The following is a 17,468-nucleotide window of genomic DNA, read 5'->3' on the forward strand; positions in this document are numbered from 1 at the left end:
TCTTTTTGTCAGCGTCTCCTTAAAAATGAAAACATTTTTTAAAACTACAAGTCTCATCCGTTTTAGTGCTGAAAAAATAATTTAAAAAATCGTTCAGGAAATGAGTTTACTCCCTGGGTACTTTCTTTGTATACTTTTGACTATACGGGCCGAGTACACGGGTGGTTCGAAGCGGAATCTAAGAGTTAGCGCATGCGCGGGTTTTTAACGACATCCGTGGAGGAATAATGGCGGCCGGCATCAAACTACGTAGTCAAAACAAACCAAGAGCAAGTTTAAATCTACTGTTATCCTCCCATCTAATATTCCAATAGATCTAATTTAGCCGTAAACGAACATGTGATAAGTCAACGAAGAGGCTCAGCGAAACATTTTTGTTGTAGTGGAGCTAGGTACGAGGAACAAGACTACTCAAGTAGATGAAAGAAAAAATCAAGATTTTTGCTTATTTGCGTTACGTTGCTAACGTCAAGGTAATTAACTTGTTATTCAGAGTTTTCTAGGGCTGTAGAAAAGTTATTTTACATCAAGGACACATGGCCCTAAGAGAAAAATACAACTTTGAAGTGCTTTCAGTTTTTTTTAATCAGAAAATGACTTTTGAAGTAGGCATATTTTTCACAGTTTCACGATAACTATCAAATACGTATGAAAGCTTCAATATCGTTTAACTAAGCCAATGTGGCATTACTGTGTTATAAATTTGCTAGAAACTGGTTAACACAAGGTTGGTTAACATAAAATATTTATATATATACATGCTAGGTAGGCGACAAAATACAGTCACATCCACTTAACAGCTAGTAGAAAATTCTGTCACTACTCTTCCTCGCCTTTTGTAAATTTACGCTTTTTAGCTGCTGGCTTCAAGTCTTGAGCTTCTGGATTTGTTGTCAAAAGGTGCTGTTTCATAATGTATTTGAGCCTGTCAACTGGGTTTTTGATGTTTGAATAATTTATTCTCATACGATGCAAATCGTGGTGAATAGATTCTCCACCTTGTTCACCATAAAAACCTAAGCCCGTTCTCCACTTGTTTACAAAATCCAATACATGGTCTTCTAGTATGTGCAGCTTTGGACTGATGTATATTGAAGGCCAATTAACTCTTAAATAACACATGAACTGATTGATAGATGTCTCTAAAAGTTGGTTAAACAAATTTTATAAATTGACTTTTCTACTTTTAAGCATTTCATAAAAATCAAACTTGCATATTTTACCTAAATTTGATAACATTTCTTGGGTCATAATACATGAAGAATTGAATATTGAGTGACACGAACCATACAGCTTGAACAGTTGTTCAAACTTCTTGCATGTTTCTTGACACTCCAGATATAAAACTTGATCATCACATTGATTCTGTACAATTTCAGGAATACGATCACATAAATACTTTATGTTGCCATCCTATAATATTGTCTACTGTTTGTTGTAAACCAATTTGTGAAATTATACTTATGCATAATACAATTTCATATTTTTCGTTTACTTTATCTTGTTTCAATACAAATTGTATAGCATTGTATTGAAACAAGATAAAGTAAACGAAAATTTTTATAAATTGCAAAAATAAATCTAACCTTGAGCATTTTATGACAATGGTTGCCAATAAAGCTTTTTCCGTGGTACGCCTGCCTCTCAACACCAAGCTCCTGCAGTGTATCGTCTAGGGATGATACGCAAGGACCAGATCCAATTTCCAATTGGTACTTTTCTTTGAATGCTTTTATGCTTCTATGTTTCTCCTTCAGTTCAAATTCTAAGTTATCCAACTCTGGTTTGTAGTTTTTTTCAAACTCATCCTTGGTAATTTGTTTAGATATAACCATCCAGTTCATATGTTCCTGCTGGTTATCATACTCGTCCTCCAATTCTTTTGACTCATTTTGTAAATTGCTAAATATATACATATATATATACATATATATATAGATATGTTATAAAGAAATGCAGCCCAAGATATGATTGGAAGTAGTATTAATAATAATAAAAATCTAGTAAGGTGTACATACATTAAAATTCTCATATTTGCCATAAACTCTGCAAATTTAATATTAATTTCACCATCAGTAGTTTGAGCATGAATTGTGGCAATTCTTAAATCAACTTCTTGACAGTAGCTTTCCAAGTTGTTGAACATTTTTAAATATATCCCAAGTGTTAGGTGGAGCCCTGGTATAGCCACCTATATAAAAAGTAATAAAAAATAGGTTTGCTGAATTTTCATAACATTGCACGAAGTACATTATACTTACTTGTTCTAGGGGGATGTTAAAGAAGCAATCATGTATCACATTTTGATAGTGTTTGGCGTTTTTCACTAACGATCCATTGTCACGAAATCGCTGCAGGTTTGTGTTCAAACTGTCCAAGCTACGTTTTGGAAAAGATCCACGAATAAATTTTGGGATGCAAAGTTGGTCAGTCTTTATGCTGCACCAGAGACAACAGTGACGGCCTGTAAAATTTAAAACACTAAGGTAATTTTATAGATAGATTTTATTTTATATAAGACACATTGTATTATTGATATATAATATACACATAATTTTTTTAAGGAATCTGAAGTGATATGTGCCCAAAGAAGGAACTTTTGAAGCTATTTTTGTTTTTCCTTAATGTGAAATTTGATATTTATTTTAATTTAATAAAACATGTCATTACCATTTGCCCCACTAATTCCATACATAGCACATAAATACTCGTAATCTCCATACATAAAGAGACGGATCTTCAAATTATTCCACTTCTGTTTTTGTAGAATCCTAATTTGTGGTTTAAATCTTTCTAAGCAGATTCTTAAATTTGTCACGGAATCCTTTGCCTCAAATATGCTGAAGATGGTCGTATTTTCTTTGCGATTAGGGTTTCTAATATTTGCCACTTGATAGCTCATTTTGAAACTGTTATCACCATGGTCACCACCAATTTTAACATGTATTTCATCATCCGGTATAAATGAGTGATGAACTAATTGATTATTTTTACTCAGTTCTGTTAACCGGTTTAATATATGACCTACAACATTGTAAAGGTATACCCAAGGCTTGGGATCTACAACAAGCTGCTTATTACTACTACTAAATTTTCGAGTTAGAGGAGCTAGCTCAGCAACAAGCCCTTTCCCTATCCACTTGTCTGCAACCTGTCTTGTTGTTTTTTCAGATGCAAGTTTGATGTCAAAAGTGGCAAGCCATCGGGAAATATTTCGCATAAGGTTCCATGGCAAATTCAAGGTGGCTTTCATGGCGGCAGCAGTCTCAGCTGGAATGGAGACATGATGGATTTCTGCGATTATTTGTTTTCGCTGCTCCTTGTCACATTTTTTCATGATCGCAGCTGTTTGTTTCACAAATGCATCATTTGAATTTCCTGAAATCATGTTGATTATATTTTTAGCTGTTTTGCTCCGATCAGATAAGCTTCTTTTACTACTTTCATTTGATAACTTTCTTGGCATGCTGATCGGTGTAACCGTTATTGGCTAAAATAAAGAAATGTTTTTTATTTTTAGTCTTTGTTAGATATATAATATATATATATATAGTAGAAATATGAATAATTTTCAGGTAAATGCAGAAAAATATGTATATTCTAAATGTTTATTTATATACCTGTGGTCCTTTTGTAGCAAATTGAATTGTTTGATTCGGTAGTTTTGACTGTTTAATTTTGATACCAACCAAATGTGTCATGCATTTTTCAATAATTGTCGGTACAGGCTTAGACGGACTTAGCTTTAAAATGTCGTTGGGTGTCATCAATTCTGGCTCAATGGTTTTTTTCGGCCTTCCACCTTTTTTAGATTTTATAGGCCGTCCCCCTTTAGATTTAATTTTCGAGAAATTTGATGCACTGCCTTCTTTCCATCTTACTGGGCATTTTGATGTTTTTGTGCCCCGCAAATTACAATTTTGCATTGTGCAGTAACATTTATTACAAAATTTTGGTGGATGTATTTTGTTTACATCTTGCTCAAAGTCCTCCTGAAATGCTGACTGAAGGCCAGAAAGGTTTTCCTTTACAAGATAGGAAACTCTTCCATTCAAAATATTTCCACATATGCGACAAAGTTTGGTTAGATCTGTATGTTCTGCCATTCTATAGCTATAATTATTCTAAAAAATAATATTATGTAACCAGTTTAATCGTTGCCTTTCCAATTATATTTTTTAACTTAGTCAAAAGCTTTTTGCAAACATAAAGTTTCACATTTCATGACCATAAGCTTTTTTTCCTGTCTGTGCCACCATTTTAAAAATTTGAATTTTGTTCAACTTTGATGACAAATATTTTTCAGAAAAAAACTGAAAGCAGTATGGAACTTTAAAAAATAGAAAGTATAATCCTTGGGCTTTCGTAACATATAAGTTTGATTAGGTGAAAAACTCTATATAACGTTATAGCCGACCTGTTAGCTAGGTCACTTTTTGACTCGACATTTACCGTCTCGTCTTATTTACGTTTGTTGCGCTTGGAAACGACAACAAAATTGTTTTTTGATTTTTTCCACAGCATCTGAAGACCTTAGATGCTAGTTAAATAGATTTACATAAGGTCACGCGAGAGTAAAATTTCTGTTATCGACATTAGAAGTTGTGCCTTTATCAGCAACTTTGTTACAAAATTTTGGAAGCTCGCCCCAGACTCCCGGCAAATGCGCTTAAATTCCATTGTACGGCCGTTTGAATCACCCGTGAGTACGGGATTTACAAGAAATCGCGTGTTTTCGTTTGCCGGCGATTAAACTTCCTTTTTTCAGCGTCTCATCAAAAATGAAAAAAATTTTGAAAATTGCAAGTCTCATGCGTTTTAGTGCTGAAAAAATAATTTAAAAAATCGTTCGGGAAATGAGTTTACTCCCTGGGTACTTTCTTTGTGTACTTTTGACTATACGGGCCGACTCCGGGGTTTACGGGAAATCGCGGGTTTTCGTTTGCCGGCAATTAAACTTCTTTTATTCAGCGATTCATCAAAAATGAAAACATTTTTGAAAACTACAAGTCTCATGCGTTTTAGTGATGAAAAAATGATTTAAAAAATCGTTCGGGAAATGAGTTTACTCCCTGGGTACTTCTCTGTATACTTTTGACTATACAGGCCGAGTCCGGGATTTACGGAAAATCGCGTGTTTTCGTTTGCCGGCGATTAAACTCCTTTTTTTCAGCGTCTTATCAAAAATAAATTTTTTTTTGAAAACTACAAGTCTCATGCGTTTTACTGGTGAAAAAATTATTTAAAAAATCGTTCCGGGAAATGAGTTTACTCCCTGGGTACTTTCTTTGTATACTTCTGACTAAACGGACCGAGTCAGGGACTTACGGGAAATCGCGGGTTTCCGTTTGCCGGCGATTAAACTTCTTTTTGTCAGCGTCTCCTTAAAAATGAAAACATTTTTGAAAACTACAAGTCTCATGCGTTTTAGTGCTGAAAAAATAATTTAAAAAATCGTTCGGAAAATGAGTTTACTCCCTGGGTAATTTTTTTGTATACGTTTGACTATACGGGCCGAGTCCGGGATTTACGGGTAATCGCGGGTTTTTGTTTGCCGGCGATTAAACTTCCTTTTTTCAGCGTCTCATCAAAAATGAAAAAAATTTTGAAAATTGCAAGTCTCATGCGTTTTAGTGCTGAAAAAATAATTTAAAAAATCGTTCGGGAAATGAGTTTACTCCCTGGGTACTTTCTTTGTGTACTTTTGACTATACGGGCCGAGTCCGGGATTTACGGGAAATCGCGGGTTTTGGTTTGCCGGCGATTAAACTTATTTTATTCAGCGTCTCCTTAAAAATGAAAACATTTTTGAAAACTACAAGTCTCATGCGTTTTAGTGCTGAAAAAATAATTTAAAAAATCGTTCGGAAAATGAGTTTACTCCCTGGGTAATTTTTTTGTATACGTTTGACTATACGGGCCGAGTCCGGGATTTACGGGTAATCGCGGGTTTTTGTTTGCCGGCGATTAAACTTCCTTTTTTCAGCGTCTCATCAAAAATGAAAAAAATTTTGAAAATTGCAAGTCTCATGCGTTTTAGTGCTGAAAAAATAATTTAAAAAATCGTTCGGGAAATGAGTTTACTCCCTGGGTACTTTCTTTGTGTACTTTTGACTATACGGGCTGAGTCCGGGATTTACGGAAAATCGCGGGTTTTCGTTTGCCGGCAATTAAACTTCTTTTATTCAGCGTCTCATCAAAAATGAAAACATTTTTGAAAACTACAAGTCTCATGCGTTTTACTGGTGAAAAAATAATGTAAAAAATCGTTCGGGAAATGGGTTTACTCCCTGGGTACTTTCTTTGTGTACTTTTGACTATACGGGCCAAGTCCAGGATTTACGGAAAATCGCGGGTTTTCGTTTGCCGGCAATTAAACTTCTTTTATTCAGCGATTCATCAAAAATGAAAACATTTTTGAAAACTACAAGTCTCATGCGTTTTAGTGATGAAAAAATGATTTAAAAAATCGTTCGGGAAATGAGTTTACTCCCTGGGTACTTCTCTGTATACTTTTGACTATACAGGCCGAGTCCGGGATTTACGGGAAATCGCGTGTTTTCGTTTGCCGGCGATTAAACTCCTTTTTTTCAGCGTCTCATCAAAAATAAATTTTTTTTTGAAAACTACAAGTCTCATGCGTTTTACTGGTGAAAAAATTATTTAAAAAATCGTTCCGGGAAATGAGTTTACTCCCTGGGTACTTTCTTTGTATACTTCGGACTAAACGGGCCGAGTCAGGGACTTACGGGAAATCGCGGGTTTCCGTTTGCCGGCGATTAAACTTCTTTTTGTCAGCGTCTCCTTAAAAATGAAAACATTTTTTAAAACTACAAGTCTCATCCGTTTTAGTGCTGAAAAAATAATTTAAAAAATCGTTCAGGAAATGAGTTTACTCCCTGGGTACTTTCTTTGTATACTTTTGACTATACGGGCCGAGTACGGGATTTACAAGAAATCGCGTGTTTTCGTTTGCCGGCGATTAAACTTCCTTTTTTCAGCGTCTCATCAAAAATGAAAAAAATTTTGAAAATTGCAAGTCTCATGCGTTTTAGTGCTGAAAAAATAATTTAAAAAATCGTTCGGGAAATGAGTTTACTCCCTGGGTACTTTCTTTGTGTACTTTTGACTATACGGGCCGACTCCGGGGTTTACGGGAAATCACGGGTTTTCGTTTGCCGGCGATTAAACTTCTTTTATTCAGTGTCTCATCAAAAATGAAAACATTTTTTAAAACTACAAGTCTCATCCGTTTTAGTGCTGAAAAAATAATTTAAAAAATCGTTCGGAAAATGAATTTACTCCCTGCGTACCTTCTTTGTATACTTTTGAATATACGGGCCGACTCCGGGGTTTACGGGAAATCGCGTGTTTTCGTTTACCGGCGATTAAACCTCTTTTATTCCATGTCTCATCAAAAATGAAAATTTTTTTGAAAACTACAAGTCTCATGCGTTTTAGTGATGAAAAAATAATTTAAAAAATCGTTCGGGAAATGAGTTTACTCCCTGGGTACTTTCTTTGTATACTTTTCACTATACGGGCCGAGTCCGGGATTTACGGGAAATCGCGGGTTTTGGTTTGCCGGCGATTAAACTTATTTTATTCAGCGTCTCAAAAAAAATGAAAACATTTTTGAAAACTACAAGTCTCATGCGTTTTACTGGTGAAAAAATAATTTAAAAAATCGTTCGGGAAATGGGTTTACTCCCTGGGTACTTTCTTTGTGTACTTTTGACTATACGGGCTGAGTCCGGGATTTACGGAAAATCGCGGGTTTTCGTTTGCCGGCAATTAAACTTCTTTTATTCAGCGTCTCATCAAAAATGAAAACATTTTTGAAAACTACAAGTCTCATGCGTTTTACTGGTGAAAAAATAATGTAAAAAATCGTTCGGGAAATGGGTTTACTCCCTGGGTACTTTCTTTGTGTACTTTTGACTATACGGGCCGAGTCCGGGATTTACGGAAAATCGCGGGTTTTCGTTTGCCGGCAATTAAACTTCTTTTATTCAGCGATTCATCAAAAATGAAAACATTTTTGAAAACTACAAGTCTCATGCGTTTTAGTGATGAAAAAATGATTTAAAAAATCGTTCGGGAATTGAGTTTACTCCCTGGGTACTTCTCTGTATACTTTTGACTATACAGGCCGAGTCCGGGATTTACGGGAAATCGCGTGTTTTCGTTTGACGGCGATTAAACTCCTTTTTTTCAGCGTCTCATCAAAAATAAATTTTTTTTTGAAAACTACAAGTCTCATGCGTTTTACTGGTGAAAAAATTATTTAAAAAATCGTTCCGGGAAATGAGTTTACTCCCTGGGTACTTTCTTTGTATACTTCTGACTAAACGGGCCGAGTCAGGGACTTACGGGAAATCGCGGGTTTCCGTTTGCCGGCGATTAAACTTCTTTTTGTCAGCGTCTCCTTAAAAATGAAAACATTTTTGAAAACTACAAGTCTCATGCGTTTTAGTGCTGAAAAAATAATTTAAAAAATCGTTCGGAAAATGAGTTTACTCCCTGGGTAATTTCTTTGTATACGTTTGACTATACGGGCCGAGTCCGGGATTTACGGGTAAGCGCGGGTTTTCGTTTGCCGGCGATTAAACTTCCTTTTTTCAGCGTCTCATCAAAAATGAAAAAAATTTTGAAAATTGCAAGTCTCATGCGTTTTAGTGCTGAAAAAATAATTTAAAAAATCGTTCAGGAAATGAGTTTACTCCCTGGGTACTTTCTTTGTATACTTTTGACTATACGGGCCGAGTACGGGATTTACAAGAAATCGCGTGTTTTCGTTTGCCGGCGATTAAACTTCCTTTTTTCAGCGTCTCATCAAAAATGAAAAAATTTTGAAAATTGCAAGTCTCATGCGTTTTAGTGCTGAAAAAATAATTTAAAAAATCGTTCGGGAAATGAGTTTACTCCCTGGGTACTTTCTTTGTGTACTTTTGACTATACGGGCCGACTCCGGGGTTTACGGGAAATCGCGGGTTTTCGTTTGCCGGCGATTAAACTTCTTTTATTCAGTGTCTCATCAAAAATGAAAACATTTTTTAAAACTACAAGTCTCATCCGTTTTAGTGCTGAAAAAATAATTTAAAAAATCGTTCGGGAAATGAATTTACTCCCTGCGTACCTTCTTTGTATACTTTTGACTATACGGGCCGACTTCGGGGTTTACGGGAAATCGCGTGTTTTCGTTTACCGGCGATTAAACCTCTTTTATTCCATGTCTCATCAAAAATGAAAATTTTTTTGAAAACTACAAGTCTCATGCGTTTTAGTGATGAAAAAATAATTTAAAAAATCGTTCGGGAAATGAGTTTACTCCCTGGGTACTTTCTTTGTATACTTTTCACTATACGGGCCGAGTCCGGGATTTACGGGAAATCGCGGGTTTTGGTTTGCCGGCGATTAAACTTATTTTATTCAGCGTCTCAAAAAAAATGAAAACATTTTTGAAAACTACAAGTCTCATGCGTTTTACTGGTGAAAAAATAATTTAAAAAATCGTTCGGGAAATGGGTTTACTCCCTGGGTACTTTCTTTGTGTACTTTTGACTATACGGGCTGAGTCCGGGATTTACGGAAAATCGCGGGTTTTCGTTTGCCGGCAATTAAACTTCTTTTATTCAGCGTCTCATCAAAAATGAAAACATTTTTGAAAACTACAAGTCTCATGCGTTTTACTGGTGAAAAAATAATGTAAAAAATCGTTCGGGAAATGGGTTTACTCCCTGGGTACTTTCTTTGTGTACTTTTGACTATACGGGCCGAGTCCGGGATTTACGGAAAATCGCGGGTTTTCGTTTGCCGGCAATTAAACTTCTTTTATTCAGCGATTCATCAAAAATGAAAACATTTTTGAAAACTACAAGTCTCATGCGTTTTAGTGATGAAAAAATGATTTAAAAAATCGTTCGGGAATTGAGTTTACTCCCTGGGTACTTCTCTGTATACTTTTGACTATACAGGCCGAGTCCGGGATTTACGGGAAATCGCGTGTTTTCGTTTGACGGCGATTAAACTCCTTTTTTTCAGCGTCTCATCAAAAATAAATTTTTTTTTGAAAACTACAAGTCTCATGCGTTTTACTGGTGAAAAAATTATTTAAAAAATCGTTCCGGGAAATGAGTTTACTCCCTGGGTACTTTCTTTGTATACTTCTGACTAAACGGGCCGAGTCAGGGACTTACGGGAAATCGCGGGTTTCCGTTTGCCGGCGAACAAACTTCTTTTTGTCAGCGTCTCCTTAAAAATGAAAACATTTTTGAAAACTACAAGTCTCATGCGTTTTAGTGCTGAAAAAATAATTTAAAAAATCGTTCGGAAAATGAGTTTACTCCCTGGGTAATTTCTTTGTATACGTTTGACTATACGGGCCGAGTCCGGGATTTACGGGTAAGCGCGGGTTTTCGTTTGCCGGCGATTAAACTTCCTTTTTTCAGCGTCTCATCAAAAATGAAAAAAATTTTGAAAATTGCAAGTCTCATGCGTTTTAGTGCTGAAAAAATAATTTAAAAAATCGTTCGGGAAATGAGTTTACTCCCTGGGTACTTTCTTTGTGTACTTTTGACTATACGGGCCGACTCCGGGGTTTACGGGAAATCGCGGGTTTTCGTTTGCCGGCGATTAAACTTCTTTTATTCAGTGTCTCATCAAAAATGAAAACATTTTTTAAAACTACAAGTCTCATCCGTTTTAGTGCTGAAAAAATAATTTAAAAAATCGTTCGGGAAATGCGTTTACTCCCTGCGTACCTTCTTTGTATACTTTTGACTATACGGGCCGACTCCGGAGTTTACGGGAAATCGCGTGTTTTCGTTTACCGGTGATTAAACCTCTTTTATTCCATGTCTCATCAAAAATGAAAATTTTTTTGAAAACTACAAGTCTCATGCGTTTTAGTGATGAAAAAATAATTTAAAAAATCGTTCGGGAAATGAGTTTACTCCCTGGGTACTTTCTTTGTATACTTTTGACTATACGGGCCGAGTCCGGGATTTACGGGAAATCGCGAGTTTTGGTTTGCCGGCGATTAAACTTATTTTATTCAGCGTCTCAAAAAAAATGAAAACATTTTTGAAAACTACAAATCTCATGCGTTTTACTGGTGAAAAAATAATTTAAAAAATCGTTCGGGAAATGGGTTTACTCCCTGGGTACTTTCTTTGTGTACTTTTGACTATACGGGCTGAGTCCGGGATTTACGGAAAATCGCGGGTTTTCGTTTGCCGGCAATTAAACTTCTTCTGTTCAGCGTCTCATCAAAAATGAAAATATTTTTGAAAACTACAAGTCTCATGCGTTTTAGTGCCGAAAAAATAATTTAAAAAATCGTTCAGAAAAAGAGTTTACTCCCTGGATACTTTCTTTGTGTACTTTTGACTATACGGGCCGACTCCGGGGTTTACGGGAAATCGCGGGTTTTCGTTTGCCGGCGATTAAACTTCTTTTATTCAGTGTCTCATCAAAAATGAAAACAATTTTTAAAACTACAAGTTTCATCCGTTTTAGTGCTGAAAAAATAATTTAAAAAATCGTTCGGGAAATGCGTTTACTCCCTGCGTACCTTTTTATATACTTTTGACTATACGGGCCGACTCCGGGGTTTACGGGAAATCGCGTGTTTTCGTTTACCGGCGATTAAACCTCTTTTATTCCATGTCTCATCAAAAATGAAAATTTTTTTGAAAACTACAAGTCTCATGCGTTTTAGTGATGAAAAAATAATTTAAAAAATCGTTCGGGAAATGAGTTTACTCCCTGGGTACTTTCTTTGTATACTTTTGACTATACGGGCCGAGTCCGGGATTTACGGGAAATCGCGGGTTTTGGTTTGCCGGCGATTAAACTTATTTTATTCAGCGTCTCAAAAAAAATGAAAACATTTTTGAAAACTACAAGTCTCATGCGTTTTACTGGTGAAAAAATAATTTAAAAAATCGTTCGGGAAATGGGTTTACTCCCTGGGTACTTTCTTTGTGTACTTTTGACTATACGGGCTGAGTCCGGGATTTACGGAAAATCGCGGGTTTTCGTTTGCCGGCAATTAAACTTCTTTTATTCAGCGTCTCATCAAAAATGAAAACATTTTTGAAAACTACAAGTCTCATGCGTTTTACTGGTGAAAAAATAATGTAAAAAATCGTTCGGGAAATGGGTTTACTCCCTGGGTACTTTCTTTGTGTACTTTTGACTATACGGGCCGAGTCCAGGATTTACGGAAAATCGCGGGTTTTCGTTTGCCGGCAATTAAACTTCTTTTATTCAGCGATTCATCAAAAATGAAAACATTTTTGAAAACTACAAGTCTCATGCGTTTTAGTGATGAAAAAATGATTTAAAAAATCGTTCGGGAAATGAGTTTACTCCCTGGGTACTTCTCTGTATACTTTTGACTATACAGGCCGAGTCCGGGATTTACGGGAAATCGCGTGTTTTCGTTTGCCGGCGATTAAACTCCTTTTTTTCAGCGTCTCATCAAAAATAAATTTTTTTTTGAAAACTACAAGTCTCATGCGTTTTACTGGTGAAAAAATTATTTAAAAAATCGTTCCGGGAAATGAGTTTACTCCCTGGGTACTTTCTTTGTATACTTCTGACTAAACGGGCCGAGTCAGGGACTTACGGGAAATCGCGGGTTTCCGTTTGCCGGCGATTAAACTTCTTTTTGTCAGCGTCTCCTTAAAAATGAAAACATTTTTGAAAAGTACAAGTCTCATGCGTTTTAGTGCTGAAAAAATAATTTAAAAAATCGTTCGGAAAATGAGTTTACACCCTGGGTAATTTCTTTGTATACGTTTGACTATACGGGCCGAGTCCGGGATTTACGGGTAATCGCGGGTTTTCGTTTGCCGGCGATTAAACTTCTTTTATTCAGCGATTCATCAAAAATGAAAACATTTTTGAAAACTAAAAGTCTCATGCGTTTTAGTGATGAAAAAATGATTTAAAAAATCGTTCGGGAAATGAGTTTACTTCCTGGGTACTTCTTTGTATACTTTTGACTATACGGGCCGAGTCCGGGATTTACGGAAAATCGCGGGTTTTCGTTTGCCGGCAATTAAACTTCTTTTATTCAGCGATTCATCAAAAATGAAAACATTTTTGAAAACTACAAGTCTCATGCGTTTTAGTGATGAAAAAATGATTTAAAAAATCGTTCGGGAAATGAGTTTACTCCCTGGGTACTTCTCTGTATACTTTTGACTATACAGGCCGAGTCCGGGATTTACGGGAAATCGCGTGTTTTCGTTTGACGGCGATTAAACTCCTTTTTTTCAGCGTCTCATCAAAAATAAATTTTTCTTTGAAAACTACAAGTCTCATGCGTTTTACTGGTGAAAAAATTATTTAAAAAATCGTTCCGGGAAATGAGTTTACTCCCTGGGTACTTTCTTTGTATACTTCTGACTAAACGGGCCGAGTCAGGGACTTACGGGAAATCGCGGGTTTCCGTTTGCCGGCGATTAAACTTCTTTTTGTCAGCGTCTCCTTAAAAATGAAAACATTTTTGAAAACTACAAGTCTCATGCGTTTTAGTGCTGAAAAAATAATTTAAAAAATCGTTCGGAAAATGAGTTTACTCCCTGGGTAATTTCTTTGTATACGTTTGACTATACGGGCCGAGTCCGGGATTTACGGGTAAGCGCGGGTTTTCGTTTGCCGGCGATTAAACTTCCTTTTTTCAGCGTCTCATCAAAAATGAAAAAAATTTTGAAAATTGCAAGTCTCATGCGTTTTAGTGCTGAAAAATAAATTTAAAATATCGTTCGGGAAATGAGTTTACTCCCTGGGTACTTTCTTTGTGTACTTTTGACTATACGGGCCGACTCCGGGGTTTACGGGAAATCGCGGGTTTTCGTTTGCTGGCGATTAAACTTCTTTTATTCAGTGTCTCATCAAAAATGAAAACATTTTTTAAAACTACAAGTCTCATCCGTTTTAGTGCTGAAAAAATAATTTAAAAAATCGTTCGGGAAATGCGTTTACTCCCTGCGTACCTTCTTTGTATACTTTTGACTATACGGGCCGACTCCGGGGTTTACGGGAAATCGCGTGTTTTCGTTTACCGGTGATTAAACCTCTTTTATTCCATGTCTCATCAAAAATGAACATTTTTTTGAAAACTACAAGTCTCATGCCTTTTAGTGATGAAAAAATAATTTAAAAAATCGTTCGGGAAATGAGTTTACTCCCTGGGTACTTTCTTTGTATACTTTTGACTATACGGGCCGAGCCCGGGATTTACGGGAAATCGCGGGTTTTGGTTTGCCGGCGATTAAACTTATTTTATTCAGCGTCTCAAAAAAAATGAAAACATTTTTGAAAACTACAAATCTCATGCGTTTTACTGGTGAAAAAATAATTTAAAAAATCGTTCGGGAAATGGGTTTACTCCCTGGGTACTTTCTTTGTGTACTTTTGACTATACGGGCTGAGTCCGGGATTTACGGAAAATCGCGGGTTTTCGTTTGCCGGCAATTAAACTTCTTCTGTTTAGCGTCTCATCAAAAATGAAAATATTTTTGAAAACTACAAGTCTCATGCGTTTTAGTGCCGAAAAAATAATTTAAAAAATCGTTCAGAAAAAGAGTTTACTCCCTGGATACTTTCTTTGTGTACTTTTGACTATACGGGCCGACTCCGGGGTTTACGGGAAATCGCGGGTTTTCGTTTGCCGGCGATTAAACTTCTTTTATTCAGTGTCTCATCAAAAATGAAAACATTTTTTAAAACTACAAGTTTCATCCGTTTTAGTGCTGAAAAAATAATTTAAAAAATCGTTCGGGAAATGCGTTTACTCCCTGCGTACCTTCTTTATATACTTTTGACTATACGGACCGACTCCGGGGTTTACGGGAAATCGCGTGTTTTCGTTTACCGGCGATTAAACCTCTTTTATTCCATGTCTCATCAAAAATGAAAATTTTTTTGAAAACTACAAGTCTCATGCGTTTTAGTGATGAAAAAATAATTTAAAAAATCTTTCGGGAAATGAGTTTACTCCCTGGGTACTTTCTTTGTATACTTTTGACTATACGGGCCGAGTCCGGGATTTACGGGAAATCGCGGGTTTTCGTTTGCCGGCGATTAAACTTATTTTATTCAGCGTCTCAAAAAAAATGAAAACATTTTTGAAAACTACAAGTCTCATGCGTTTTACTGGTGAAAAAATAATTTAAAAAATCGTTCGGGAAATGGGTTTACTCCCTGGGTACTTTCTTTGTGTACTTTTGACTATACGGGCTGAGTCCGGGATTTACGGAAAATCGCGGGTTTTGGTTTGCCGGCAATTAAACTTCTTTTATTCAGCGTCTCATCAAAAATGAAAACATTTTTGAAAACTACAAGTCTCATGCGTTTTACTGGTGAAAAAATAATTTAAAAAATCGTTCGGGAAATGGGTTTACTCCCTGGGTACTTTCTTTGTGTACTTTTGACTATACGGGCTGAGTCCGGGATTTACGGAAAATCGCGGGTTTTCGTTTGCCGGCAATTAAACTTCTTTTATTCAGCGTCTCATCAAAAATGAAAACATTTTTGAAAACTACAAGTCTCATGCGTTTTACTGGTGAAAAAATAATGTAAAAAATCGTTCGGGAAATGGGTTTACTCCCTGGGTACTTTCTTTGTGTACTTTTGACTATACGGGCCGAGTCCAGGATTTACGGAAAATCGCGGGTTTTCGTTTGCCGGCAATTAAACTTCTTTTATTCAGCGATTCATCAAAAATGAAAACATTTTTGAAAACTACAAGTCTCATGCGTTTTAGTGATGAAAAAATGATTTAAAAAATCGTTCGGGAAATGAGTTTACTCCCTGGGTACTTCTCTGTATACTTTTGACTATACAGGCCGAGTCCGGGATTTACGGGAAATCGCGTGTTTTCGTTTGCCGGCGATTAAACTCCTTTTTTTCAGCGTCTCATCAAAAATAAATTTTTTTTTGAAAACTACAAGTCTCATGCGTTTTACTGGTGAAAAAATTATTTAAAAAATCGTTCCGGGAAATGAGTTTACTCCCTGGGTACTTTCTTTGTATACTTCAGACTAAACGGGCCGAGTCAGGGACTTACGGGAAATCGCGGGTTTCCGTTTGCCGGCGATTAAACTTCTTTTTGTCAGCGTCTCCTCAAAAATGAAACCATTTTTGAAAACTACAAGTCTCATGCGTTTTAGTGCTGAAAAAATAATTTAAAAAATCGTTCGGAAAATGAGTTTACACCCTGGGTAATTTCTTTGTATACGTTTGACTATACGGGCCGAGTCCGGGATTTACGGGTAATCGCGGGTTTTCGTTTGCCGGCGATTAAACTTCTTTTATTCAGCCATTCATCAAAAATGAAAACATTTTTGAAAACTAGAAGTCTCATGCGTTTTAGTGATGAAAAAATGATTTAAAAAATCGTTCGGGAAATGAGTTTACTTCCTGGGTACTTCTTTGTATACTTTTGACTATACGGGCCGAGTCCGGGATTTACGGGAAATCGCGTGTTTTCGTTTGCCGGCGATTAAACTCCTTTTTTTCAGCGTCTCATCAAAAATAAATTTTTTTTTGAAAACTACAAGTCTCATGCGTTTTACTGGTGAAAAAATTATTTAAAAAATCGTTCCGGGAAATGAGTTTACTCCCTGGGTACTTTCTTTGTATACTTCTGACTAAACGGGCCGAGTCAGGAACTTACGGGAAATCGCGGGTTTCCGTTTGCCGGCGATTAAACTTCTTTTTGTCAGCGTCTCCTTAAAAATGAAAACATTTTTGAAAACTACAAGTCTCATGCGTTTTAGTGCTGAAAAAAATAATTTAAAAAATCGTTCGGAAAATGAGTTTACTCCCTGGGTAATTTCTTTGTATACGTTTGACTATACGGGCCGAGTCCGGGATTTACGGGTAATCGCGGGTTTTCGTTTGCCGGCGATTAAACTTCTTTTATTCAGCGTCTCAAAAAAAATGAAAACATTTTTGAAAACTACAAGTCTCATGCGTTTTACTGGTGAAAAAATAATTTAAAAAATCTTTCGGGAAATGGGTTTACTCCCTGGGTACTTTCTTTGTGTACTTTTGACTATACGGGCTGAGTCCGGGATTTACGGAAAATCGCGGGTTTTCGTTTGCCGGCAATTAAACTTCTTTTATTCAGCGTCTCATCAAAAATAAATTTTTTTTTGAAAACTACAAGTCTCATGCGTTTTACTGGTGAAAAAATTATTTAAAAAATCGTTCCGGGAAATGAGTTTACTCCCTGGGTACTTTCTTTGTATACTTCTGACTAAACGGGCCGAGTCAGGGACTTACGGGAAATCGCGGGTTTCCGTTTGCCGGCGATTAAACTTCTTTTTGTCAGCGTCTCCTTAAAAATGAAAACATTTTTGAAAACTACAAGTCTCATGCGTTTTAGTGCTGAAAAAATAATTTAAAAAATCGTTCGGAAAATGAGTTTACACCCTGGGTAATTTCTT

The 17,468-nt window shown here is 36.3% G+C and overlaps 1 protein-coding gene and 1 long non-coding RNA gene across 2 annotated transcripts; one reads left to right on the forward strand and one right to left on the reverse strand.

Annotated features, from left to right (window-relative positions):
* The first annotated feature begins 332 nt into the window (after nt 1–332).
* Nucleotides 333–2,324, forward strand: LOC130654872 (uncharacterized). Its single transcript, XR_008984509.1, has 2 exons — nt 333–473; nt 858–2,324. It is a non-coding gene; the product is annotated as an uncharacterized LOC130654872 (long non-coding RNA).
* Nucleotides 372–2,152, reverse strand: LOC130654871 (uncharacterized). The gene is made up of 4 exons (XM_057457519.1): nt 2,019–2,152; nt 1,587–1,902; nt 1,224–1,413; nt 372–1,142 (listed from the first exon to the last, which is right to left on the reverse strand). The coding sequence occupies exons 1-4, from the start codon at nt 2,144–2,146 to the stop codon at nt 820–822; spliced, it is 957 nt and encodes a 318-aa protein (XP_057313502.1). The 5' UTR covers nt 2,147–2,152; the 3' UTR covers nt 372–819.
* Nucleotides 2,325–17,468: the final 15,144 nt, after the last annotated feature.

The sequence above is a fragment of the Hydractinia symbiolongicarpus genome, chromosome 8 (assembly GCF_029227915.1).
Source record: "Hydractinia symbiolongicarpus strain clone_291-10 chromosome 8, HSymV2.1, whole genome shotgun sequence".
In the NCBI taxonomy this organism is placed as follows: Eukaryota; Metazoa; Cnidaria; class Hydrozoa; order Anthoathecata; family Hydractiniidae; genus Hydractinia; species Hydractinia symbiolongicarpus.

What these genes read in the sequence shown, in the direction of transcription:
- LOC130654871 (XM_057457519.1), bottom strand. Translation starts at nt 2,146, where the DNA reads ATGTTCAACAACTTGGAAAGCTACTGTCAAGAAGTTGATTTAAGAATT. An exon ending in GCAAATATGAGAATTTTAAT is followed by an intron (nt 1,903 to 2,018) that starts GTATGTACACCT and finishes GTATATATTTAG; the next exon opens with CAATTTACAAAATGAGTCAA. An exon ending in ATTGTCATAAAATGCTCAAG is followed by an intron (nt 1,414 to 1,586) that starts GTTAGATTTATT and finishes ACAATATTATAG; the next exon opens with GATGGCAACATAAAGTATTT.